Source organism: Copidosoma floridanum, unplaced genomic scaffold, assembly GCF_036245765.1.
Source record: "Copidosoma floridanum isolate Cflo_tuat_1 unplaced genomic scaffold, Cflo_Japanese_pri ptg000007l, whole genome shotgun sequence".
In the NCBI taxonomy this organism is placed as follows: domain Eukaryota; kingdom Metazoa; phylum Arthropoda; class Insecta; order Hymenoptera; family Encyrtidae; genus Copidosoma; species Copidosoma floridanum.
Genome location: NW_028321884.1, coordinates 9485309 through 9509690, shown reverse-complemented (window position 1 = coordinate 9509690; position 24382 = coordinate 9485309). Strand labels below are relative to the sequence as shown.

The following is a 24382-nucleotide window of genomic DNA, read 5'->3' as shown; positions in this document are numbered from 1 at the left end:
TCATCAAGATCACGATTGAGAAAAAAAAAAAAAAACAGCCAGATAGCCAGCCGTGATCTTGTCAAAAAAAAAAAACTCCCGTTTGCCCCGAGCAGCGCCCGTATTACCGACTCGATTTTTTTAAGGACTTCGGCATGTAAGATACCGATCCACGCACTCGACGCGGGGGAGTACACTCCTCCACACACACAGTTCCGTTCGGAGAAAGAAAAGGAGAGAGAGAAAGAAAGTAGACGTGGAGATGAGCTACGTCATCGCCGAGAGAAAAGACACGAGTCGGCCGCGCATGTGCCGTACCGAGGACGGTGATGCGAGAGACCTAGGCAGCGCGGGGGGGCTTACAATGTGTATTATAACGCTCGAGAGAAAATAACCGCACCAGCAGTTCGACTCCTCGCGCGCACCCCGCATTACCCATGCACGTATACATACACACGACGCGCACGGCCTATCGCACGATATATTAGCGAGACTCAGTGCGTGGCTAGAATCGCCTCTTCTTCTTTTTTTTTTTCCCTCTTGCGCTCCATTTTGTTCCTTCATTGCCGAACAAAAGACCGAACGTGCGGGGGGAAGCTGCATCGTGTGTGGTTTCGTGCCCATCACGTAACTTGCCGCAGGCGCTTGGGAGCACCTATAGAATAACTAAAGCAAACAAAAAAGTTACCCCTTACGACCTACCCTCTACTACGTCGGTGTACGGTAGCTCGTGTGTACGCGATTACGTATGCCTAGCCTGTAGTTAAAATTATAAACGAGTGAATTAATTTTCAACCAACACCGCGCTCTGTCGTCGAAGCAAAAAAAAAAACAAAAAAACAAAAAAACAAAAAAAAAAGACCAAGGAAGCAAATAAACGAGACAATAATTTAAAAACTAGGAAAATAAATAAATAAGGGAAAAATCGGCCTGCGACGCTGAGTAAAAATTAAATATAAAACAAGAAAGTCCGAGAATCTTGTTGTCTGTATATACCCACGCACCTACGCAGTAACGGTATGTATATATAGCGCGTGTAGACAGCAGAGAAGTACAGCGACCAAAGTATTTCGACAGCGCTTTCCTTTCCTTTTTCTTCTCCTCCTCCTCGACAGCTCGATTATTTTTGGTTTTTTTTTTTTTTTTTTTTTTTTCTTTTCTTCATTGACACACTGAGCTCCCGACGAAATGCAGCTGAGCGTTGCGGTTTTTTAGCAGCAGCTCAATCACGGCTAGCCGGATTTTTGGTGAGTACCCGTTTCATTTATCAACATCAAATATTTATACATTTTACGTGCAGTGCTGTGGTACTTTTAATTTTTTCACATACGACTCCCGTGATGTGATCATTTCATTTCTTTTTTTTTTTTTTTTTTTTCATCGACGATGTAAAGGTTTGTCACTGTGATGTGAGAATGCGAATGTGTGTACATGGGTCTAGATGGTTTTGAAGGGAGGGTAGTTTGTTCCCGAGAGGGCATCGAGAGATGGATTTTGTATCCTACGTGATTTGAGATGTTGGTGTAGACAGGGATTTCGTGGCAGACTATATCCAGTGCACCAATGATTGTACTAATGATATTGTTTTCTCATTTTATTCACAAATTAATATTTTGTCCACATTTTTTTATGCTCGATATTGTACAAAAATCAGCGCAGTTATTGAGCACATCCCATTGACACCAAAAAAGTATTATACTTTAATTTTTTTTCACGGTAATAATGGTAATAATAATTTAATTTACAAACATTATTTTATGCATGACTATTGATGCACACGAACAAACCTTGTGTATGCGCTGAACACACAGTGATGAGGTGGCACGTGCTTTTCGTTGGAGAATGATATATATCACACGAGTGGACATGGTTGTTTCATACTAATTTTTAAAAATTGAAATAATATTATTTTCTTCTCGTCTATAAACAATTCTCTTTTTTATCATGACTTCCGATGATAAATAATTTATATTCTTCAATGCATATAAAATTGTATGAGCTTTTTGCAATGTTGCTCTATTATACTTCTGTCTTATCTTTTTTTTTTTTTGTGTAAAATTTTCATTTTCATCAATCAAATCATACAGTAAAAGATTCAAGATTAATGAAAAAATTCTCTTAAAAAAAAAAAATAATAAAAATAAAAGTGTGCCACACAAAATTATTCAATGCCCTGTACTCAGGAGACAGAAAATCAAGCGTATACATCGATAGGACACATAAGGACAAGTGCAAACGTAAAAAAAGTAAAAAAAGCGAACTCAGCACATCGTACAACATTGGCACGGAAATTTCCAACGAATCTTCCTCGTTCAATCGAATTCCCAACGAGGAGTTGTGAACAACAACAACCCCGTCTGGCCTCGTGCGTCATGTTTTGTTTGTTTGGTAAAAAAAGATCTAGCCTCTTTTGCTCCTCAAAGTTTTTGAAAAGCACTCGAACTTCAAAAGAGTGTTTGTTATTGCCATTTTTTTTTTTTTTTTTTTTTTTTTTTTCATCGAATACTGCCGAAGTAAGTGAAATTAATCGGTACGATGGCACACTCACGATGCCCTTTGCGCCCCTCGTACATATTAATATCGACTTGCAAAGATCACAAATCAACAGAATTAAAAAAAAAATTAAATAAAACGACCCACACTTCCATGATAAAGTTTTTTTTCATCAACTATTAATCTGCTAAAACTGTGAGTGCACGAACGAGAACAATTTAATGCATCTGATGCGTTTTACCGATAAAAAAAAAAAAGGAACTCGAGTCTCGTTTCCAAAAAAAAAGTAGCGTCAAAACTTTCGATCTTTTCGTAGAGGAAAAAACTCGTGATGCGCCTTTTAGTCGCGAGCATCAAAAAACTTTGCAACACTTTGCTCGAATCAAAAAAGTGCCCCTCACGCCCCGATAGTTTAAAAACACTATAAAGCAGCCAATCGCGAAATCAAAAACTTTTCACGGTAAAAAAAAAATTTATCAACCTGCCGAACGACTTTAATGGGTAATCGATCCCTCTCTGTACGTCTCGTGTGTACGTAAGGCTTCCACGCCTCGAGTTTCGATCCGTGTTATTTATAAGGGAATTACCACTTTGATATACACCACTATCGGCCAATCACGAAAAATAAGCGATAGGCGGGATCTCGTATTTTTTGAACAACAAATAATTATTTAAGTACCAACTAATAACCTGCTGAGCCACTGCGAGATAAGTTCGTTAACGCCTGTCTTGCGACACTCTTACGCTTGTTAGAGTTTTGCAATTTCTTACTCGCAAACGTGGGCGCAGTTATTTTTTCATGCAATTTTTAAAAACTGGAAAAAAAAAACGAAAAAAGTTTTTTACGCATCTCCATTTACAGTATTGAGAATTTCCCCCCCCCCCGTCAGATAAGCGTTACGCAAAAGTACTCCAAATTAAATATTTAATCTTTTTTTTATACATGACTTGTTTTTTTCTTTTAAATCACAATGCATCGTCATTGCTGGAAAAAAATTTTACTTTCAAATCATCCCCGCCCAAGTCTGCTTACTTCTGCGACGCGTCGGGGAACGCCAAGTAGCACGACGTAATTGAGCAACTTTTTTTTTATTTCGGTAATGTTTACCGTGAAATTGAGGCGGAGTTGAAACACCACGTAATTTTAGAGTCAGTTTAACGGTAAATATCACCGTAATTATTAAACACGTGTTTACGCGCACGTATGCAAAACTTAGTTAAAATCTCATTAATCTAACTTTAAGCTCGTGCACGATGTACAAGCCTCACCACATATTATATACATATAGAGAAGTAGTAGAGAGAGGGAGGGAGGGGGGGGAGTAAGAAATTTATCAATTTGTGGGAGGATGAGATATATTTCGGATCGATATGGAGGACATTCCACGTGTGTGCACCCAAGAGAGGAGGAACGGCAGTGCGGGTCACGTGTTTATAACATATTCACTTGCAGGAATCAGCTGATTCGCGCGATTACTGGTCAGCACTGCTGGGTAATGTTTATTGGATTTCGCCCTTGGAATGCGTGACTTTAAGGTAAATTTGATGATTCCTCAACTGGGGGGGTGTTTGGATGATATTACGAAAACTTTTTTCTGGAGGAGTATCGTGACTGGGTCGTATGTATATTGTGTTCGCGTGTTGTACGGGTACGGATATTTTTGTGCGAACAACCGTCACGTAGTGATTGATGGAAGGGGGGAAAAAAAAAAACTGACGTATAGCTCCCGGATGTTGTTGGGCCAAAAATCCATAGAAACGCGCTGTAGACTCGTAAATCGAGAAACCAACGGTTCGAGGAAAATTAATATCCACTTGACGAGTAGCCGATACAACAAAGGTAAACGTTATACGGTCGAAGATGCCGAACGATCGATTTTTACATCCACTGCAGGGGTGCAGTATACTTACACCCACGTACACCCGAAGCCTCTCTCTCTTTCCGTGCGAGTCGAAAAGTACCGTGGGGGGGGGGGGCTGAATTATTTTGGAGGCTCGCCAGGCTCCTTTTTAACTCCCCTCACGGAGGCCTGACCCTGAAATTTTTGCCCACTGCGACCTTATCTCCCGGTGTCTTTGTTGTTTGTACAAGGGTTGTATAGGCGTTGGGTGGGACGTATATTACAGGGATGTGAGGGAGAAAAAAAAAACACCGAAAAGAAATTGAATTTTCGGGGGCTTAGCAACAGCACACTGGTATATTTATGTTTTCGGTAGCGTGTAATGGAATTTTTTTTCCTCTTTTTTTGTAGCCCCGAATGGTTACAATGGTTACACTTACAATTTTTTTTCACGCTTACGCATTGGTTGGTGAAAACGAAACTTTTTTTTTTTGGTTCACGCGATTAATGGTTGTTCCTCGAGTTTAGTTTTTGCAAGTATTGCCCGTTGCCCGTCTACACGCTACCGTATTAACATGAGTTGGGCAAAAAAAAATTATTTATTTATGTCTCGAGAAGTTCAACAAACATTTTTTTAAGGTATTCCTTCACAACAATGCTATGCCATCACCTATACGCTGGTGTCAAGAAGTACTTGAAAAATAGAAAATGTCCTTGGACTCATGGCTCGAACTCAATAATTTTTTTACTAAATAATTTAAAAAGTCTCCTCAAAAATCTTATATTAGTTATTTTTCTAAAAAGCTATTTTCATTCCCCAAAAAGTAAAAATTGTGTTCTACGAGTACAGCAGAATTCGATACAAAGTCTTATCGAAAAAGGCTTGATTTAATTTTAAAAATATTATCCACCGAGCCTTGCTCGCAAGTTAATCTCATAAAACGCAAATCCTCACACATCATCTCTTTCGCCCCAGAAAAAGACTGATCTTTGATCGAAAATCGCCGCATCGCAAATAATCCGTGACCCACTCGGTTACTCTTCGCGGATAAAATTATTCGTCCCCCGATCCATCGGCCTCCTCTTTTACAATAAATTCCATCCTCCAATAATATCCAACTTAATTTCCCACATCGACTGTCACGCGAGCCTTGGGGGAAAAAAAAAATCGCCAACATCTAGAGTGCATACATATAACGAAGCTCATTTTATCAAAACAGCTCGGATCCCAAGAGGATTTAGCACGAGACCCGATCTCCGGAGAACTTAAATGAGTTTCGGGGGCTTTAGAGTTAGGATGATCGTTTTTGGGATCTTTGGTGGGGTTTAACGTGCATTACGTTATCGTACTGGTCAAAAGTGATCGATGCAATGTGAACTGCTATGACGCGATATATGTTTGATCGCGATGAACGTATTCGACAATGATAGCGATCGAGTGTTTTTTTTTTTTTTTTAAATCACTCACATCCCAGTGAAACGAAGCTCAAAAAAGAAAAGAATCTTTTTTTATTTCTTTCAACCAATGCAAAATCCTCGGCTTCTCGCTGCCAGTGAAGACCAGAATTTTGCATTCGAGACAAAATCGATGCACCACAAATGACTTTCGGGGGTGGGATTGGAGAGGGAAATTTTTCGGCCGTAAGAGGGTCGAGCATCTTGAGCCACGCGATTTTCATCGCACGGGTGATCGATGAGTAAATTATCAACGGCCATTGTCGCGGAGCTTATCTTTTTTATTGCTCGCATTTATGCTGTCGTGCCCGATTTTTTTGTTCCGCAGAGGCCGCGTTGCGTGCAGCGCTGGAGCTAATCATCTGCTCTCGATTATAATTAATTTGTCTTTTGATTTCGGACACGCGAGTTAAATCAAATTGGGTTACTATATTTTCACACTTGATCTCGAAGCTCATTTTGAAATTTCTTCCTCCTAATTCGCCACGTTACGACTATAGTTTTTTTTATTTTATCAACGCAATATACGAATATTACTTATATTGTAAAGATAACGAGTCATTACCTATACTAAATACAGATGGAACAATATCGACTGCACACATGCCAAGCGTAAAATATGTATAAAAATTTACCTTTGTAAATTTAATTGTCCGCGTTGATCGATTATCGGTCGATACTTTTTAGTTGGTCAAGTGCATAATCTCTATTCCCCTCTTAAAAATTTTGAAATTTGTTGTAATACGATTACAAGATCGATACACGCGTAAGTGTGAATATCCTGATTTTTTTTTTCTTATCTCTAAGAAGGTTTTTTGTTTCATTGTAATCAGTTACATAATTAATTAATGCCACATTCAATTTATTTTTTTTCATTTTTTACTCGTCGCTTTTATTTCTGAAAAAAATGTAATGTTTACTTTTAATTTATCTCCGCTATCGATTCGTTTGAAAAAAAAGGTATTTAAATTTCATTAAAATCTTATGTGTATTCACTAAACTATGTACAAGCTCGAAATGTGATTCCAGATATTTTTTTATACCGTAAAGTCCCTCCTCATTTCCCTTCCTTGCAAATTATGCAGTTTGGCAGTCTACAGCAAACGCGCAAAAAATCTCAATTTATGAATATATTAGCAAGTACACTATAGATACGTACCAAAGAGAACTGCCCATATAACATAGAGGCTCGTGCTACCTCACTATATTGCGCTTAATAATGCACATGGCCAAAATAGCACCTTGGATTGTTGGTTTTAATTTTTTTCGAAAGGCTGCAATTATCTTATGTAATATTATGCAAAAAAAAAAGGGATAAATTAACACAAAATTATTCTGTTATTTTCGTGAAATAAATTTTTTCATCAACATTCATCAAAAGTTAAAGACTTATTTGATTACGAACATCCACGTGTTATTAGTAAACTCACTCTCGAGGAGAATTTAATGTACATTAACATGCAGCACTAAGAATTACGTTAGGCAATACCGTAAAAATCTTAAATGTTACGATAAAATTTTCGCAATTACATACACTTCACCGATAAACTGTACACAAATTATGAAACACACGCGTACATGTCTCTAAATCTTATTGCGCAATGCATTAAACCAATCGAAATAATTTTTCCGATAGCTCGAACAAGCCAGTACCGCTTGCTCATTACACTAAGTGCTCACGGATGATTAATTGTCACCACGTCGATATTTACTTCTCATCTCGCTCATCAAAAATGAAGAAAATTCGCCCCACAGGAAAATAAATAAATGTACTAAAACTTGTCATATATTTGTACAATTAAATTAAAATAAAATAAAATTACATTAAATTAAAACCCACACCCGCATATGTACGTATGTATGCACTTTAATTACTCTAGTACGATTCTATTTTATTTTTGTGCAAGTACCCTCTCGAGAGGAAACTATCACGAGTGCCTTTTATGTTGAACCCACTCGCCGCCACTTGGCACTTCCCAATGAGATTGTATATGTGTATATACCTACCGGTCATTTCTTACATTATCTTTCAGCTCTCGTATAACTTCACAAGGGTAAATATCCAAAAAAAAAAAAAAAAAAAAAACAAACAAAAATCTGCGATCGTGCAAAAAATGCAAAGATTGAGAAAGCCACGAATTTTCGTCAGTGGACTTCTCGAAGGCAGACAAATTATCAGAGTCCAACAATTACTCGGAGATAAATATAAGAGTCAGAAAATTCCTTAGGTATATTGCGGATAAGGGAAATTCGAGTGTGCATTATAGTTGTGGAAATTTTTTGCTGCGACGATTGTTGATTTCGACATTGACACTGATTACATGTACAGATCAGGTGTATACACGAAAGGAAATAACAACGAGCTATACCAAAGGGGGGGGGGCGTAGGGGCATATATAAATGTTGCTGCAAAAGGCGCACTGCGCTTTGTTTATTTTAATGAATTCACTCTTCAGAATTTCCCTTTGGGCTCTTTATGTAAGTTTGAACTATATACATTTAATATTGTATTTGTTTTGTAGATTGTACTTTTTTTTTTTTTTTTTTTTTTTTTTTTTTTTTTTTTTCTAGTAAAGCTACCAACTTAACAGTATCATGTTAGTTGTAAAATTCGGTCACGGGATAATTAGATTTAGAAAAAGAAAAAAGAAAAACAAACGTCACGATTGAGCGATCGTAACGACAGATAACTCCGTAACGCACACGCAAACAGATGTAGCGGCATAGATAATGATTTATGAACCGTTTTTTTACACAATAGTATACTTACAGCCCCACGTCTGCATATAAACAAAAAAAGTACGCCATCACCGCTTGTAATGTTTTTTTCCACTTCAAAGTTTTCCCACTATATGTAACAAAGTAAAGTGAAATTGTTATTCTCGGCGTTTGGGGTGTCAGTTTTGGCAGTTTTTACCCTCGTCTAGCAAAGTAAAGACGTTGGCGTTCAAATAAACGTCACCTAAAATATACACCGGGAGAGCTTTTCGTTTATCAGCCAAGGTTTTGAATTTAAAAATGTAAACTCCCACACCCAAAAGCTCAGATAGGCGTTTTTGATTGATTCACCGTTAACGAAACGTGCAAAAAATCTAATCATTCAAACTCAACGTCTATCCATTACTTTATACTCTCGCCTTATATCCGATAAGAAAAATGCATCATTTGTATTTACAGTTTTGTTGAGATTGACTGCTTTGAAAAAAAAACAAGCACCAACTTGACCCCATGCAGCAACCAAATCTCTCACGGTCAAAGCACGTGTTTTTACGTACATACACACATGTAAGCGCGAAATCGGTAATGAAAGTGCATATCGGTTTGTCGGCAGATTCGTGCTCGTGAGCGGAAAAAAGAGAAAAGATAGGGATACATGTGTATGTGTATATAAGAATGCGGCAGAGCAAAAGTTGCCGGTGGCTATCGCATCACAGCGAAGTATTTCAGTATTAACCCGACCAGCCTCTCGCGCGCACTTGTACCGCTGGCTCCTACATCGGATGATACACATTATAATACTTTCAAACAAAATAATAATAATAATAATAATAATAATAATAATAATAATAATAACAATAGTAACAAATTGTAAAGAAACCGGTGATTAAAGTGCGCGTTCGTACGAGTGTTTGGTCACGCGGGAGGAGGGGGGGGGGGAGTAAAAATATTGTTGGATTTGTATATTTTATTGTTCGTTATCTGATAAGTAAAAAGAAGAAATGGTGCGCCGTACTCGAGGGATCGTTTTTCCGAGAATGCATCGAGACGCGCGAGAAAAGTGAGCGAAGCGGGAGAGCGAGTGCCGATTTGTTGGATAAATTATACATACTTGTTTCACGAGAGGGAGAGAGGGAGGGACAGATAACGGCCTTCCAAGATCAACTTTTCGATGTGCACGGTTATTCCTTTTGTTTTAACGCGTAGTGGATAAAAGCACGACCATAGTCGTGGGATCGAATACGTATAAATATACAGGAGGAACGCGTTGTGGCCTGAGGAGAAAAAACAAACAAAAGCGAAAGCAACAACAATCGCCGAGAGGAAGAAGAAGGGAGCTCCGACGAAAACCGCGCGCGCACCGGACTTACATTGCCGATTGTAATTATTGACGCACCCTGTATTTTTGTGCTCTCGCGTCGCCAAGTGCGTTACACGAAGCGTGAGAGATCTCGCTTCGGAGAATTTCATCTCGAATACTTGGAACGGAAATTTCAAAAAAAACAACAACGACTCACGTGTATATATACGGTGCCCAAGTTCCCCGCCAAAGAAACAATAAAGGGAGTAGTTACGGAACAGTCGGGCCCGGCTTTTCAAAAGTGTACGTAATAATTATGCGTGTGGTAATTTAGTGTAGTCGTCGATCGGGCGTCAAAGAAGCAAGCCTCTCGAGTGCCCTTACCCAAACATAATTTTCTTTTTTTGTTTTTGTGAAATTGTAGACATATACAAAATTGAACGTCAAGTGTTAATCGTCGCGTTTGTTGTACTCTCTCGACTATACATATATGTGTATAGGTACACTTGCTGGCTCGTCTACCGCTGACGATGCAGGTGATGTGTCACGCGACAGATGAGGAAATTCGGGCCAACTTTGGCTCCGTTCGCCCGTTATATACGTACACAGACGGATGAAACACAGATGAGGAGTTGGTAGCCGCGGATGCGGAAAATTTGCCAACCGAAGGCGTATTTTGTGTTCCGCGAGACCTCTGACATGTAGTGCGGCCTTCGGGTCCTGATTGTTTTCTCGCGCCAAGGTGCCTCGTACATTTCGACGATCGGTCTTCTTTTCATTTATTTTTTCCCATCAACCGCTGAAACCACAAAATACTATCATCACCGCGTGGAGCAAAGTGATTCCGGAGACGATGATGGTGCACCATTTGGAAAAGGTGATGTACATATGGTTTTAGACATTATTTATGATAACATTGACTGTGGATGATTTCCAATGTTTATGAAAAAATGTCAAGCTCCCCATTATACTTGCACGTGTATAGCGAGCAATGTGTCCCGATGTCACGTATACATATATACACACCACACAAAGCGTATATATAACGTATATACAAAAGCTCTCTCGATGAATCGGTACACTTACAACTAAATTGGGCCATATAGGACACAACGCGCTCAATCAATCATACATGTATAAGAAACAATAACAACGTATTATATTACGCGCTACGCGCTCGATGGTATAAACGAAAGCAAGAATATTTATACGTGTATATGTATACGGTAATGGGTCAATGCCGAATCACATACAGTTCTTCTGTCGTCTCCTCTTCCTCGTTAATCGCAGATACATTTTCTAAACGAATACGACTCGACGGCAATTGAAATGGAATAAACTGACAAACCCTATATACCCCTACTACACCTCTTTTTTGCCAAATAATAAATTTACATTTTTTTTTTTTTTTATGCTTACATACAGGGGACGCAGCCCCACGTGCTCATCCCTCGAGCGGGTATCGATCAACTTTATATTAAGTATATACGTATGTGCTCATAAGCGTGTATGAATGAAGATGAAACGAGAGGGCCGATCGCAGGTTCAGGGTCGCGAGAGAAGGGAAAGAGCGTATTTCACGTATATACGATCGAGAGAGAGAGAGAAAGAGAGAAAGGGGATGAGGGATCATTAGGGATGACGCTTCTCACCAATGTCGTACAGTGGGGGATAATGAAGATACGCGTGGATGCTCGTGGTGTAATAATGAAAGTTTTTTTTTTCCTTTTAGTTCAAGTTTGAATTTTATTCACCTTTATTTTTATTTTTTTATTTTTTACAAGTTTTTAAACACCTTGTAACCATAAACTTTTGCGTGTATAAGTACTTGCGTTACTTTTTCGTGGACTTTGGCTGTAAAAAATCAAGATTTTTATCACCCCCTCCCTCACGTTCGTGCATATAGCTTCAGCTAAAAATATATTCTATATACCTTAGATTTTTGTGGAATATCTGCAAATCAATCTATCATTTGGGGGGGAAAAAAATATCACATTGAGATTCACATTGGATGGGCTTTTTAAAAACCATACATGTACAGTAAACTCTCCCTCCCCTTGAAACCTCTTTTTCCCATCGCACTCAAACGGCAGTGATAAATCAATCAATAAAGGAAAAAAAAAAAAAAAACTTTTGACCTTCCGTAAGTTCATTAGGTCGGTTATACACACACATGCCCGTATCGTCACATTTAGACGATCTCGTTACTATCGCAGAACAATACATACATGTACACACACGTGTGATCGATGACTCTCGCAGAGAGTGGCATGGATCGTGTAATATATACATATATGTATTGTTGATTTGTTTCGTTAAAGGGACTGTGCGCGATGTGCGCGTTGATAAACGCATGTAACAAAGTCCTGATGCGCACGAACGCGCCTATATTGAATGCGAAAAACAAGAGGTACTTCCCTCCAACTTTTTTTTTTTTTTTTATTTATTTTTTTTTTATTTTTTCTTCACATTTGTAAAGGTTGTTCCGGGTGGAGGGTACATACATTTAAAACCTACATAATATAAAGTTGCATGTCGCGGGTTTTACATCGATTTTTGTTAAATTCACGGAAAATAATTATCGTTGATCTATTTTACTTATATTTATGAATATTATTATTTTTTTATTTAATTTTTTTTTTTTTGTTCCTTACATTCTCTTGTGCACACGTATACTTTGCATACAATGTACTTCGAGCACACGCTCTTTGCATTTATTTTTAGATACTTTGATTTATTGACTCGATTACTTATACCATATATATACTATGTATAACATATAATATAACATACGTTGTACGCTTACTTCACACACCTATGGCATGTATATATATATATATGAGTGCACGTGATTGATGATACGCGTTATCTTGGCATTTACTCGCACCTATCAGCCTATAAGTGTAGTCGCGTTGATCGGTAATCCGCGTATCGACTCTCGGGATGATATCGATTTAGGAATAATTTAGTATATTCCATCGCCGAACAATAATGTGTAATACCTTAACACCTGAAATCTCACCTCAGGACAAGCGAATATACATACAAAAAATAAAAGAAGGTACTATCGCGCACATACCTATATGTATGTGTACGCTCTGCCGATGGCATCTTATCGCGAGTGGGTTTTTTCTCTCCCCTCCGTTTGCGCTTTCAACAAACGCTTTCTCGCGCAACTTTGCGGATTATCTTTTATCTCCGAACAAAAGTGCACGTGCCGTTATAATAATAATATACACTGTCGCGCGCGTATCTGTTTGAAAAATAAACTCAATCGAGGAAAAATAAAAAAGAGGCACGATTGCTCCTCTCTTTATTTTTCCCCCTTTGCGACTTATCGACAAACGGTTTTTCGGCTCGTGTTTCGAGTAACCGCTCGACTTGTTGGGACACCTTTTTTTCCCCCCCACCCCTTTCTTTGACAACACAGTCGTCTCCACTCGAAAGGCTCAAGATAGAGCGAGTAGCTGTCTGTCTGCCGAGAGGAACGAGATTATTGACGATCCCTCTCTCGGACTATACAGTATACACGTAATGCACTCGCGTTTTTCCCGCCTGCCCGTAATTATCTTATTCATTCTCGATATGGACGCTTTCGAGGCCGACGAGCTTCTCGACTGTGCGTACGGGAAATTTGTTGCGGGACATTTGGAAAAATAGAGGCGAGACATTTTTCCCAATGAAAATATTTTTCTTGTTTTTTTTTTTCAAACTTGTAATTTAAAAAAAAAAGTCCCGTGATTATACCTCAATATATGAAAGTACAACCAAGGACTTTTTATCCATACAAGATGGATCTCTTCTTTTTTTTATATTTGCTACTTTGAAAAAAAAGAAAAAAAAAAAAAAATCCAAACTGTTAAAAACGCGACGTAGAAGCTTTTTTTTTGTTTGTTCCTCCTTTTGTTGAAAAAGAAAGCGCACTTTGTGCAAATCCGCTCTTAATGACGGCTCATCTCGAAAAAATAATAACAGTCTGACGGTCGCGGCATTGTGCGCGCAGAAATATGCGGGAACGAAAATAAAAAAAATCATACATGCGCGTGCGGAAGGACACCCCGGCATTATATTCGCATGTATGCGTGTATACATACGCGTGCGATAAAAAGAGCTTGAGTTCATCGTCAGCGAGAAAAAGTTTATTTCGAGAAACTCTCGATTCTTTCTATTTCAGCGATAACGCGTTGATGGTTCTATCACGTGTGTGCCATCAGGTATTTCAGCGTAATTTAATTAATCGTGCAATTTGAGTTTGTTCCAATAATGCCTGAATTACGTCAATGGGTGTGTTGTGGCTCAAGTTAAATGCACTTTCATCGGAACATTTGGCCAAGGAAAATTTTCATTCGCGGGGCCAAGACGCAAAGTACCTCTTTTATTTAAAAGCACACAGTCAAATTCAGTGAAAAATCAAATCGTATCACACGTATATCCATTGTCGTTTAACGGATTTAACGAACGGATGAAAATTAGCGTAATACTAACCAGTTAAAATTAAAAAAAAAATTGTTTACAACCTCTTTGATATATTTACAAAATAAGCACTTTTTTCTAGTTCAATTGAAAAAAAAAAAAAGAAAAAGAAACACGCGTCACTTGTAAAATGTCTACTCTTCTTGATAGGTCCACTACCATCGTAGTGCCGTTGTGTCGTCGCTACGAATTTAGTTTCGCGAAGGTAAAAGGCACCAAATGCCATCTGGCGCTTTGCCAGCTGTTCCACCTTTTTAGCGGAAAATCGAAAATGACCCGAGATACTCCCCAGAGAACGGAACGTGACGCACACAATGTCTCTCTCTCTCTGTACTTATACCTAATTGCAACACCTTTTTTTTCAATACTGCGTCGCTTAACTGACCATTTTTGATTTGATTTCAAATTAAGTTTTGGATTTTCAGTGACAATGTTTTCGATTAGGATGTAAATAAAGAAAAAATGAAAATTGTTTCCTCGTGTTGTTTGTACCGTATGCTCATTATATATTTGTACCGAAAAGCTCACTTGATTCTACCATAAATGACGGGTATTAAAAATATTGTAGTGTAAAAAAAAACAAAAGTTTTTAAACACAATAAATTCATTGTATCGATCTCTTTGTAATTAAATTTCATGAAAGTTTTCCCATCCGCAGAACTTCCTGAAAGGATAAAGAAAAACTTTCATCTGTGACTTTTGCTGCAATTTATTAGATTTTCCATTCAGAGAATACATATAAAGTGAAGCTTTTTGTGGTAATAATATGACGTACGAAAAGAACAAAAAACAAATTAGATGAAAAGTACTATATACATACGTGCATTATTGAAAAATATATGGTAATGGGGAACAAATTCAAACTTTTTCGTGCAGTATAACTTTGCAGTCACTTCAATATTCTCTCACGAAAACCCAATAATAACCCATTCATTGGCTGTCGTCAATTTTTAGTTGTTCCGTTTCACGCCTCACGTGTCAGAATCGCACTACTGCCTCTTTTAATTAAAAGACTCGTGTATTGGATAACTCACCTAAAGAATGGGTGCAAAAAAAAACATCCTGACTATTGACATTTTTTTTTTCGTTGAATCACTATTTTTTTGTCCAAAACGCGTTTGTGTTTGTACCACCAATAACCCAATCAAAGGCACCTTCGGCACAACAGTAGTGGCGAAACGTATAGGCCGATGCGAGCTTGTGTAAGCTACTCTATCGCTCTCACGATTAATTATGCAACGTGTTAGTGCCATTGTCAACTACTCGACTGGAACTTTTTCTTTTCTTTTTTTTTTTTTTTCCAAAGCATATCCAACCCTCTTTTGTATGATGTATTATGTAAACTTTTCTTTAGATGGTATAATTATTAATTCGAAAATTAGTTTATACGAGATAATCGTCGTTTTAATTTTACCACCGAAAGTTTCGCGCAACTACCCTTCAAAGTTCTTCCCATCTAAAAGAGAATAAGACATTAAATACATCCCTAAAACTCCCGGACCACGACATTCTCATTTTTTTTTGTACTCCTTGAAATTAGGACTCTTTCTCTCCTTGAAAACTGTAAAAGCTCACAACTCGTTATCCCAAAGTCCCTGTAGCGATTCAAACGCAATTTAAGTTTATACGCGTGCACGTGTCCGTGATGTTTACAAAATGTTCAGAAAGTTCTTACTCGTAATAAGTATATAGGCACTTGATTGCTTCATGTAGGAAAAGAAAAAGTAGAGAGAATGCGAGTGTACATGTGTATGGCGAACGAGAGTAAGGAAAAAGGAAGGAAGGAGATGCCAATCTGCGTCTTTCTTTCGATTCGAATTGTGAGCTCTTTTGCCTTTTGAATCGACACAATGGGCGCGTCATCCCCCGAATGTTGTCTCGTGACTCTACTTGTGCAGTCACGTGCAGAACCTTTTCTTCGTTTTTTTTTTTTTTTTTGTCTACGTATTTATGCACCTCAAGTGGGTATTTATGGGGGGGGGGGGATGATGCAGTCTTTGATGATTGATATGGGCACGTAAGAGGCTAACAAGGTTCTTGTGAGGCATTGAGAAGTGTCTTACGCGTATACATGTATACCTTTTGTTTTCCATCGTGCAAAAAGTTGTGTTATTACAATCATTTTGCCATCACCTTGAATTGAATAAACTTTTTTTTTTTAATTTTTATTAATTTTAATCATCGCATTCTGGCACATATATCGGGAAATGACTGAACTTGATATTTTCGCTCCATACAAAAGGAAAACAATTAGTGAAATTGGATATTACATCGATACGGTTTATTTCAACTCCACCTGATTACAGTAAAATCCGCTTTCGTTAATTGGTACATTATAACGTCACCCAAGTAGATAAAGCTGGTATATTTTAAGTTGTGATTTGTTTTTTTGTTGTCTCCCATTTTCTTCGAACAATGATTTTTTTAATTTAAATTGAAAAAAAAAAAATTAAATTTGATTGTCTCTTATCCAAATTTCTCATCTTTTCACTCGCAGCGTACCCTAGGAGAGCCGAGGAAGCCACGTTCGCCGCATGGGTGCCTGGGCTGACAGTCGTGCCGCGGCGGAGGTGGAGGAGGCAGTCGTGGCGGCTACCACGTTGAAAAGAACAAAACCATCGTCGTCGTCGTCGTCGTCGTCGTCCACCGGATCGGCTCGTAAACGACGAACCCACCAACACCAGAGCAAAACGTCAACGAGACACCAGAAGCACCCAAGGTCCCACGTCGGCCATGACGCCGGCAGTTTTAACGGCTTGTCACCGCTACGCCGACAGTTCGCGAGACAACTGTACGAGTGGCCCGCGCTCTTACCCGTACTGAGGACGAAAAACCGTTTTTACCATTAACTCCTCTGTTTTCATCCTTTCCGAGATACATATACACATATATTATAGTGTTTGCGATGATGTTTACGTGCGCGACGTGCTAAGTGTAACGAGTAGCGTCTCCGCCAAAAATGGCCGACTGGACGATGCTGAACGGCTGCGAGGAGCGCGCGGCCGAGACACTCCCGCATCAGGACTCGAGGATCATTCTCACGAGGCAGCGGGAGGACGACGCTCCAACGGTCCGCCGGTCTTTGAGCGCCGGCCGGCGTGGCCACGACGAGGACCTTGTAAGCATACTGGCGAGCGAGGAGAGCTTCGCGCCGGCCGGCAAACCGGCGGGCTACGAGGCCGGGGAGTCCGACCGGATACTGGAGCCCGTAGGGCCGGCCAACGAGGAGACCGGCGGGCAAATCAGGAGGGACGCCAGACTGGAGCTGCTGCGAGGACTGTACGGAACGGAGGAGGGGAACGGGAGGAACGGGCGGGAGCAGCACCACGTGCAGTTCAACCGGAACATATTGAACGCGAGCGAGGGTACGAAGAAGGGGGCCACCAGTCCGTCGATATCGTCGGCGTCGGGCAGCTCGGAGGAGGAGGAGGACGACAGCTTGGAGAACCTAGCGGAGGCCAGGGCCCCGGATGGGGGTTACGGCTGGGTCGTCGTGGCCGCCGCGTTCATGGTCAACCTCATCGCCGACGGGATAACCTTCTCGTTCGGGGTGATATACCACGAGTTCCTCAAGTACTTTGGCGAGGGCAAGGCGACGACCTCCTGGATCGGCTCGTTGTTCATGGCCATGCCCCTTCTGTCCGGGCCCATAGCCAGCTTCCTCACCGACCGCTACGGCTGCCGGAGGGTCACGATAGCCGGCAGCATACTGGCAACCTCGGGCTTTGTCGTCAGCTACTTTGCCACGTCCCTGGAGATGCTGATCCTGACCTTTGGGGTGCTGGCCGGGTTCGGGCTGTCCTTGTGCTTCGTGGCAGCCGTGGTCATAGTCGCGTACTACTTCGAGAAGAGGCGGTCGTTCGCGACGGGTCTGTCGGTGTGCGGCAGCGGGATCGGCACGTTCATCTTCCCACCGCTGATCCAGAGGCTGCTCGAGGAGTACGGGTGGCGCGGCACGACCCTCATCCTGTCGGGCCTGTTTTTGAACCTCGCGGTCTGCGGGGCGCTGATGAGGGACCTCGAGTGGACCCGGCCCAAGTCGAAGCTCCGCCGGCAGCTGGAGGAGGAGCGCAAGCAGAGGCTGCGGGCGGGCCATCAGCGGAGCTCGAGCGCGGACGACTCGTTCTCGGCGAGCAGCTCGGCCAACACGGCCCAGACCCTGCACGGGGGTGGCTGCCCGGACGGTGGGCCCGTTGAGGAGGTGGGGGCCCGGGAGGACGCGGACAAGCTGTTCTCGAGCCTGGTGAGTCTGCCGACCTTCGTGAAGAACGGCGAGCGGGTGCCCCTGGAGGTGCTCGAGCTGCTCAGCGCCAAGAGGAGCGTGTACAACGTGCTCGTGCAAAACTACCCGAGCCTCATGATCACGTCGAGGAGCTTCAGCGACTCGAGTGGCCTGCACGAGCCCACCAGTCCGCCCTCGGCTAGGTTCGTGCCGGTTGTCAGTCCGTTGGCTGCCGAGGACAAGCGGGAGCCCCATCACCGGGACGACAAACCCGAGCTGTTGCAACGACAGGTACATTACATTTCACGCAAACCACCATTACATATACACCTGCCTTGGGTAACTCAAAGTTTTTGAGATTTTACTTTTCAATAACATCAATAAAAAAGTGCAGTGCCATGACAACCCCTTCCGAGTGCGTATACATTGGCTAAAATTAAAGCGAGTGTGATTTGCAGGGAAAAATAACATGCATGTGTATATTGTTTTTGTGTTTGTGGGACGAAGAAGGAGGAGGAGCGTCAGGGCGAGGTGGCCGAGTGGTGGTCGAGGGACAAGCCGGAGGCGAGGCTACGCCGGTCGTCCATCGCCGCTGAGCATCCCCGGCGCTTCACGACCGCCTACCTGAAGGACATAAGGATGCACCGGCACTCGTTGACGTACCGTGGCGCCATGCTCAACATAAACAGGTACCGGCTGCGCGCCAGCAGTTGTCCCGACATCCTGCGCAACTCCATGACCACCATTGCCAAGGAGGAGGCCGGCCACTCGGGATTGCGCGAGTTCAAGGAGCTCATCGTCAACATCTTCGATTTAACGCACTTTCGCGAGCCCGTGTTCACATTGTTCGCCATGAGCAATTTTTTGCTCCACACCTGGTACGACGTGCCTTACATGTACCTCACCGACAACGCCATCGAGGTGGGCTTCAGCGAGACCGAGGCCTCCTACCTCATATCCGTCATCGGCATCATGAACATGGCCGGCGAGGTGACCTATGGATTATTACTTTTTTCCCTTTTTTTTTTTTTTTTTTTCTTTTTTTTTTTTTTCTTTTCCAACCGCCCTTTTACCCGTTTTTCACTCATCCGCGACTTTCATCCGAATCGCGACTTCCGCACGAAAACGTACACGTATGGGCGCTGGTTTTGTAATCGGATTCGTATACCTGGACTAAGCCGATGCTCTGACACTATACGCGCCGTACATATATATACATTTGAAGGACGGGGTGACTTTTGTTGTTTCGATGACGTGCGATCAAGCGAAGCAAGGGTGCAACGTTCACGAGGTTTAACGACACACGTGCAGGAAAATGAGATGTATAATCATGTAGCGTTACCGTATCCGACGCTAAAATATGATCCATGTTTTGTCGCGTTATGCTATAATGCGTACTTATATGATTTAGTGCAACAAATTAATGGTCTCGTTTGAGTTGATACGAGATGAAACTTTGGCCGATCGCTCGACCTTAACTCTTGCGCGTTGGCTCTTTATCGATTCCAAGTGACCTTGAGCATTTCGATATATTATTATACGATGGATTTCCTCTCGAATCACTTTGTCTAACGAGATTAAGTAAAACGTATGATCCTATACCTGTACTTTCAACGCGGAGTCTCGTAAATCACTCGTGATGTCGGTACAACCCCTTTTTTTGGCCTCATATTTAAGATGCTCCATCGATGGTAAAAAAAAAAAAATCATGTACAACTATAAAAAAAAAAAAAAAAAAAATCTCCCACCAATAGATCTTGCTGGGCTGGGTGGGCGATCGCGCCTGCATCAACGCGACGGTGGTCTACGCGATCTGCATGGCTATGACCGGTGGCTTCGCCGCCCTCATACCCACGGTTATCAAGTGTTACTACCTGTTGAGTGCCATTGCCGGTGCCTTTGGCTTCTTCATCGCGGCCAACTACAGCCTCACCAGCATCATACTCGTCCAGGCGATCACCATAGAACGGTTCACCAACGCCTACGGCCTGCTACTCTTTGTCCAAGGAATCGCCAATCTCATGGGGCCGCCTATTGCAGGTATATCGGTGTTTTTTTTTTTTTATCACAATTTCTCCCAAGACTAATAGGTATTGTGATGCACCGTTGTATACACACGCCAAGGTCGTTTCATAAGACGATGATGTACGGTCTCGGCAAACGTTTAATCCAACTGACAACAGAAAAAGAAATGTAATAAAACACGAAACGCATGAAAAAAAAAAAACAAAAAACAAAAAAAGCAACATGAAATATAACGAGAGTATATAAGCTTGTTCGTTAAATTACACTCGCGAGCACTTTGTCCCGCTCCATTAAACAATAATACCTCGGAATAATAAGCCACGAGCGCGTTGCTCTCGTCCATAAAAAATACAACGACGCGCGGAGCGTCAAGTTAAGGAGATGATTGGGCCCGCCTTGCAAACTGAAGCGACTCATCTGTACAGCACTCGGTATGGAATTTAGGCTTTCTTACGCCGCGAACTCGGCAAAGTTCGCCCCGGCTGACCCTGGCGAGCCTATATAGGCGCTCTACGTAAGCTCTTTCTTCCGTTCAAGTTCGCCGTTTAATGATTTTTCTTTCTTTCGCGCGTGCGTTAAGTAACGCGTAACATATGCATATATGTATACTGCGGTTGGCTTATTGCTGTTACTGTTGGCGTTTGCTCCGCAAAGTTAATGTATAGGATTATTATACAATGTATAAGGGGTTGTTCTCGCGTCTAATCGACTCCAGCCATTTTTATCCGCGGATTCGTACGTTTTCGTACACACGCGTGTGTTTTAACTCCGTGGTCGGACTTCAATTGGGTACGACTGTTCTATGGATTTTTTAAGGGTGAAATGAAAGTTTTTTTTTTTCCCAAATCATGTCAATCACTGTTCGCGTTAAACGTGTTAAGAAAAATATATATATTTGAAAAAAAATTTTTAAAAAGTATATCCGTGCCAAAATCTGTCTGTAGCCCGAATGTCACGAAGGAAATGTGAACCGCGTAAATTTCCGTTATTGGATTTCTCTGCGGAATAAGTGGATAATCGACAAAATAAGCTTAGAATTTGTCTTTTTCTTTTGTAATACACGACGGTCGATTATCATCAGTTTTGCCAACGTATACGGTAAAATTCATCTTCAGTCCCTCTCGTTGTGACCAAAATTTAAGGGTTGAGCAATTATTCACGATCGCCCTTACTAAATTTTTCTATACGTGGTAGAAAACTTTGCACCATCTTACAACCGTAACTCAGAAAAGAAACCTCGGAAGTTAACAAGTTAATAAAGCTGAGCTCGAAACAAGAGACGAGTGAGCGAAACGAATTTCACATTATAAACGAAGAGTCCGGAGGGTGGAGTTGCGCTTTTTTTCTCTATTATTCGATCAGTTAAAGTTATTTTGTGGAACCAAAAAAAAAAAAAAAAAAAACAACACACACACAACCACTTTATTTTTACGATGCAAATTAGCCGAGTGAGTGCAAGTCCGTATATGATTTCTCGCATACTGAAAAAAAGTCCCGAAAAAAGCACGCTTAAGCTCGCCGTGCACGCGACCTTCGCGAGAAGGAAGAAAACTCTCAATTGTCGGCCTCTCGAGGGATCTCGCGTGACGTCGAGAGCGATAAGAGCTCAGAAAGAGAAAAAGGTGACATGGCACAAAGGAAAACCAAAAAGAGTATGGGTTCAGGTTTTTTTTTCTTTTTCTAATTTCTTTGGACTCGGAGGTACGATTTTCAATTGTTGCCTTCTTCAAAATTTGTTATAAAAACGCTCCAATTTGTTACGTGTATTTTTTTTCTCCTTCTTCTACTCTATTGTTCATAAATGGCACTTTCAACCCTTTAACATATACGTACACATCGCGGAGTGGTCGTGTATTTTAATTATAAGTACCATATACACACGAGGCATAATGAAACGGCAGAACAACGGTCGTAAATCCCCGTCTGCCAGATGTGAACCGAAACGAAGCTATTTTCTCTTAAATCATTTGTCGACGGAAAAAAAAAACGTATGAAAATGGCACTTGTGCTCTCGTTCGCTTACCAGCACACCCAAGCTCGAAAAGTTGGATTTTGGCCAACGTGTGTGTACGCGCGCTTTGTATAACGTAACAACGCGTTATAACTGCGGTATCGATTGTTATACATAATATATATACGCGGACGAAAGGCGATACGAGTGAAAAGGGAGCGTCTGCCTCGTGGACGGTGAACGTCGGAAATGAAAAATAACGACGAATCCACGCGAGTTTTGAAGTAAAAAAAAGGGGAACTTTTCTTGTTTCTCTTCTTCTTTTGTTCGCCGCGTCCTTTTACTTGGCCAAATGGACGTTTATTATTAGAATTGTCGACGTGTTTAGTTGCATGCACTCGGGTAAGTGGAGAGTGTCTGAGGCCTCTTCTCTCTCCTCGACCGAGAGCTTGCGAGGGTATGTGTTTGTTTGTATACTTTATTTCTTTTTTTTTTTTTTTTTTCTTTTTTAATGAGACGGTAATTACTGAAATACGTGTTTATGGAAGCTGAAATTGCTTCGTTAGAGGTTCATTCTGATTTTTTTTTTCTCTTAGTGTATACGTCGATACAGGAGTGGGCATAATTACTTTTTCCCAATACTTTGCTATGGGAATTTATTTTTTTTTTTACATAAAATGCATTATTTGGGTTGGCAATTTTTTCTAGTACTTGATAAAAAAATATTCAGCAAATAAAATTTTGAAGAACCATTTCGGGAGAAAAACATACTTGACTTTTTTTTACAATGCAGTATAATAAATGGTACTAAGTAGAAAAAAATCCATCAAGTAATTGTACCCGTCTGTGATTATGGCCAGGGTCAAGTATAAATTAAACCTTTTCATACGGATTGAAAATTCCATCTCATAAGTATGAAAAAAAAATAGGGAATAAAGTATCGTTATACTTGAAACTATTGCGCTTAGCGTCTCAAGTAAACCAGATATATACAAGAGAGACATTGATTAACGGTGCATCTGTAAATATATATTTTGTTTTTTTCAACGAAAGAGCCAAGATTAAAAATGTTCTTATTCACGAAAGACAAAAAAAAAAAAAAAAAAAAGTTTCAACCAGCAATGCAAAAAAATCTCACTCTTGGTCCACGATCTCCCACAGGCTGGTTGTACGACATCACCGGCTCGTACGACCTGTCGTTCTACCTGGCGGGGGGCTTCATCACCCTGAGCGGCGCCATGCTGATCGTTACCCCGCTGATGAGGTGCTACCGGAAGCTCAAGGAGAAGGCGGTGGCGCGAGGACGCGCCAACCACAGCAGCAGCGCCTCGGGTCGCGACTTTTCCGGCGTCAACATCGTCTGAGGCAACGGTGCAAATGCTTTACCGTTAAATTAAGGGAGTACTGCGTGCATCGGAGGTTGCAAAAAGAAATACAAATTAATTTTTGTATAGCCATTCAAACCTATTAATGTTTCGAAAGGAAAAAAGAAACGGAGGAATATCCGATTGGACGCTCGGAGATCAAAGATCACGACGTCTGGCGTGTGCTGCACTCTCGCGATCGCCTTTGCGTTGTATATTTAATAACGAAATTTGAAGTTCGCGTGTATGTGTGAGCGTGAACGTTATTTATACACGTGTATCGACATCGCCGAGAAATAAAGATATATATATATATATATACGCCTTCGCGACTGTCTTGCACTTGTCATATCAATTTTTTTGGCTCCAACCGATGGACGAGATTAATTATTTTAGAGTAGGTATTTGAGACTCTCTTTCATCAATTATGCCTCTCTCTGTTACGTCTTTTTTTTTTTTTTTTTATAATTTCTTGTTTCGTTTGTCTTTTGTGACAAACACGAGCGATGGGTGAGATTAACAAACTTACTAGGGTCGGTCGATCAACAAAGGTTTAAGTTG

The 24382-nt window shown here is 41.0% G+C and overlaps 1 protein-coding gene across 1 annotated transcript; it reads left to right on the top strand.

The window, feature by feature from the left end:
* The first annotated feature begins 398 nt into the window (after window positions 1-398).
* Window positions 399-24126, top strand: LOC106643525 (monocarboxylate transporter 12). The gene is made up of 5 exons (XM_089589179.1): window positions 399-1226; window positions 16757-18772; window positions 18989-19471; window positions 20236-20521; window positions 23619-24126. The coding sequence occupies exons 2-5, from the start codon at window positions 17219-17221 to the stop codon at window positions 23819-23821; spliced, it is 2526 nt and encodes an 841-aa protein (XP_089445305.1). The 5' UTR covers window positions 399-1226; window positions 16757-17218; the 3' UTR covers window positions 23822-24126.
* The last annotated feature ends 256 nt before the right edge of the window (window positions 24127-24382 follow it).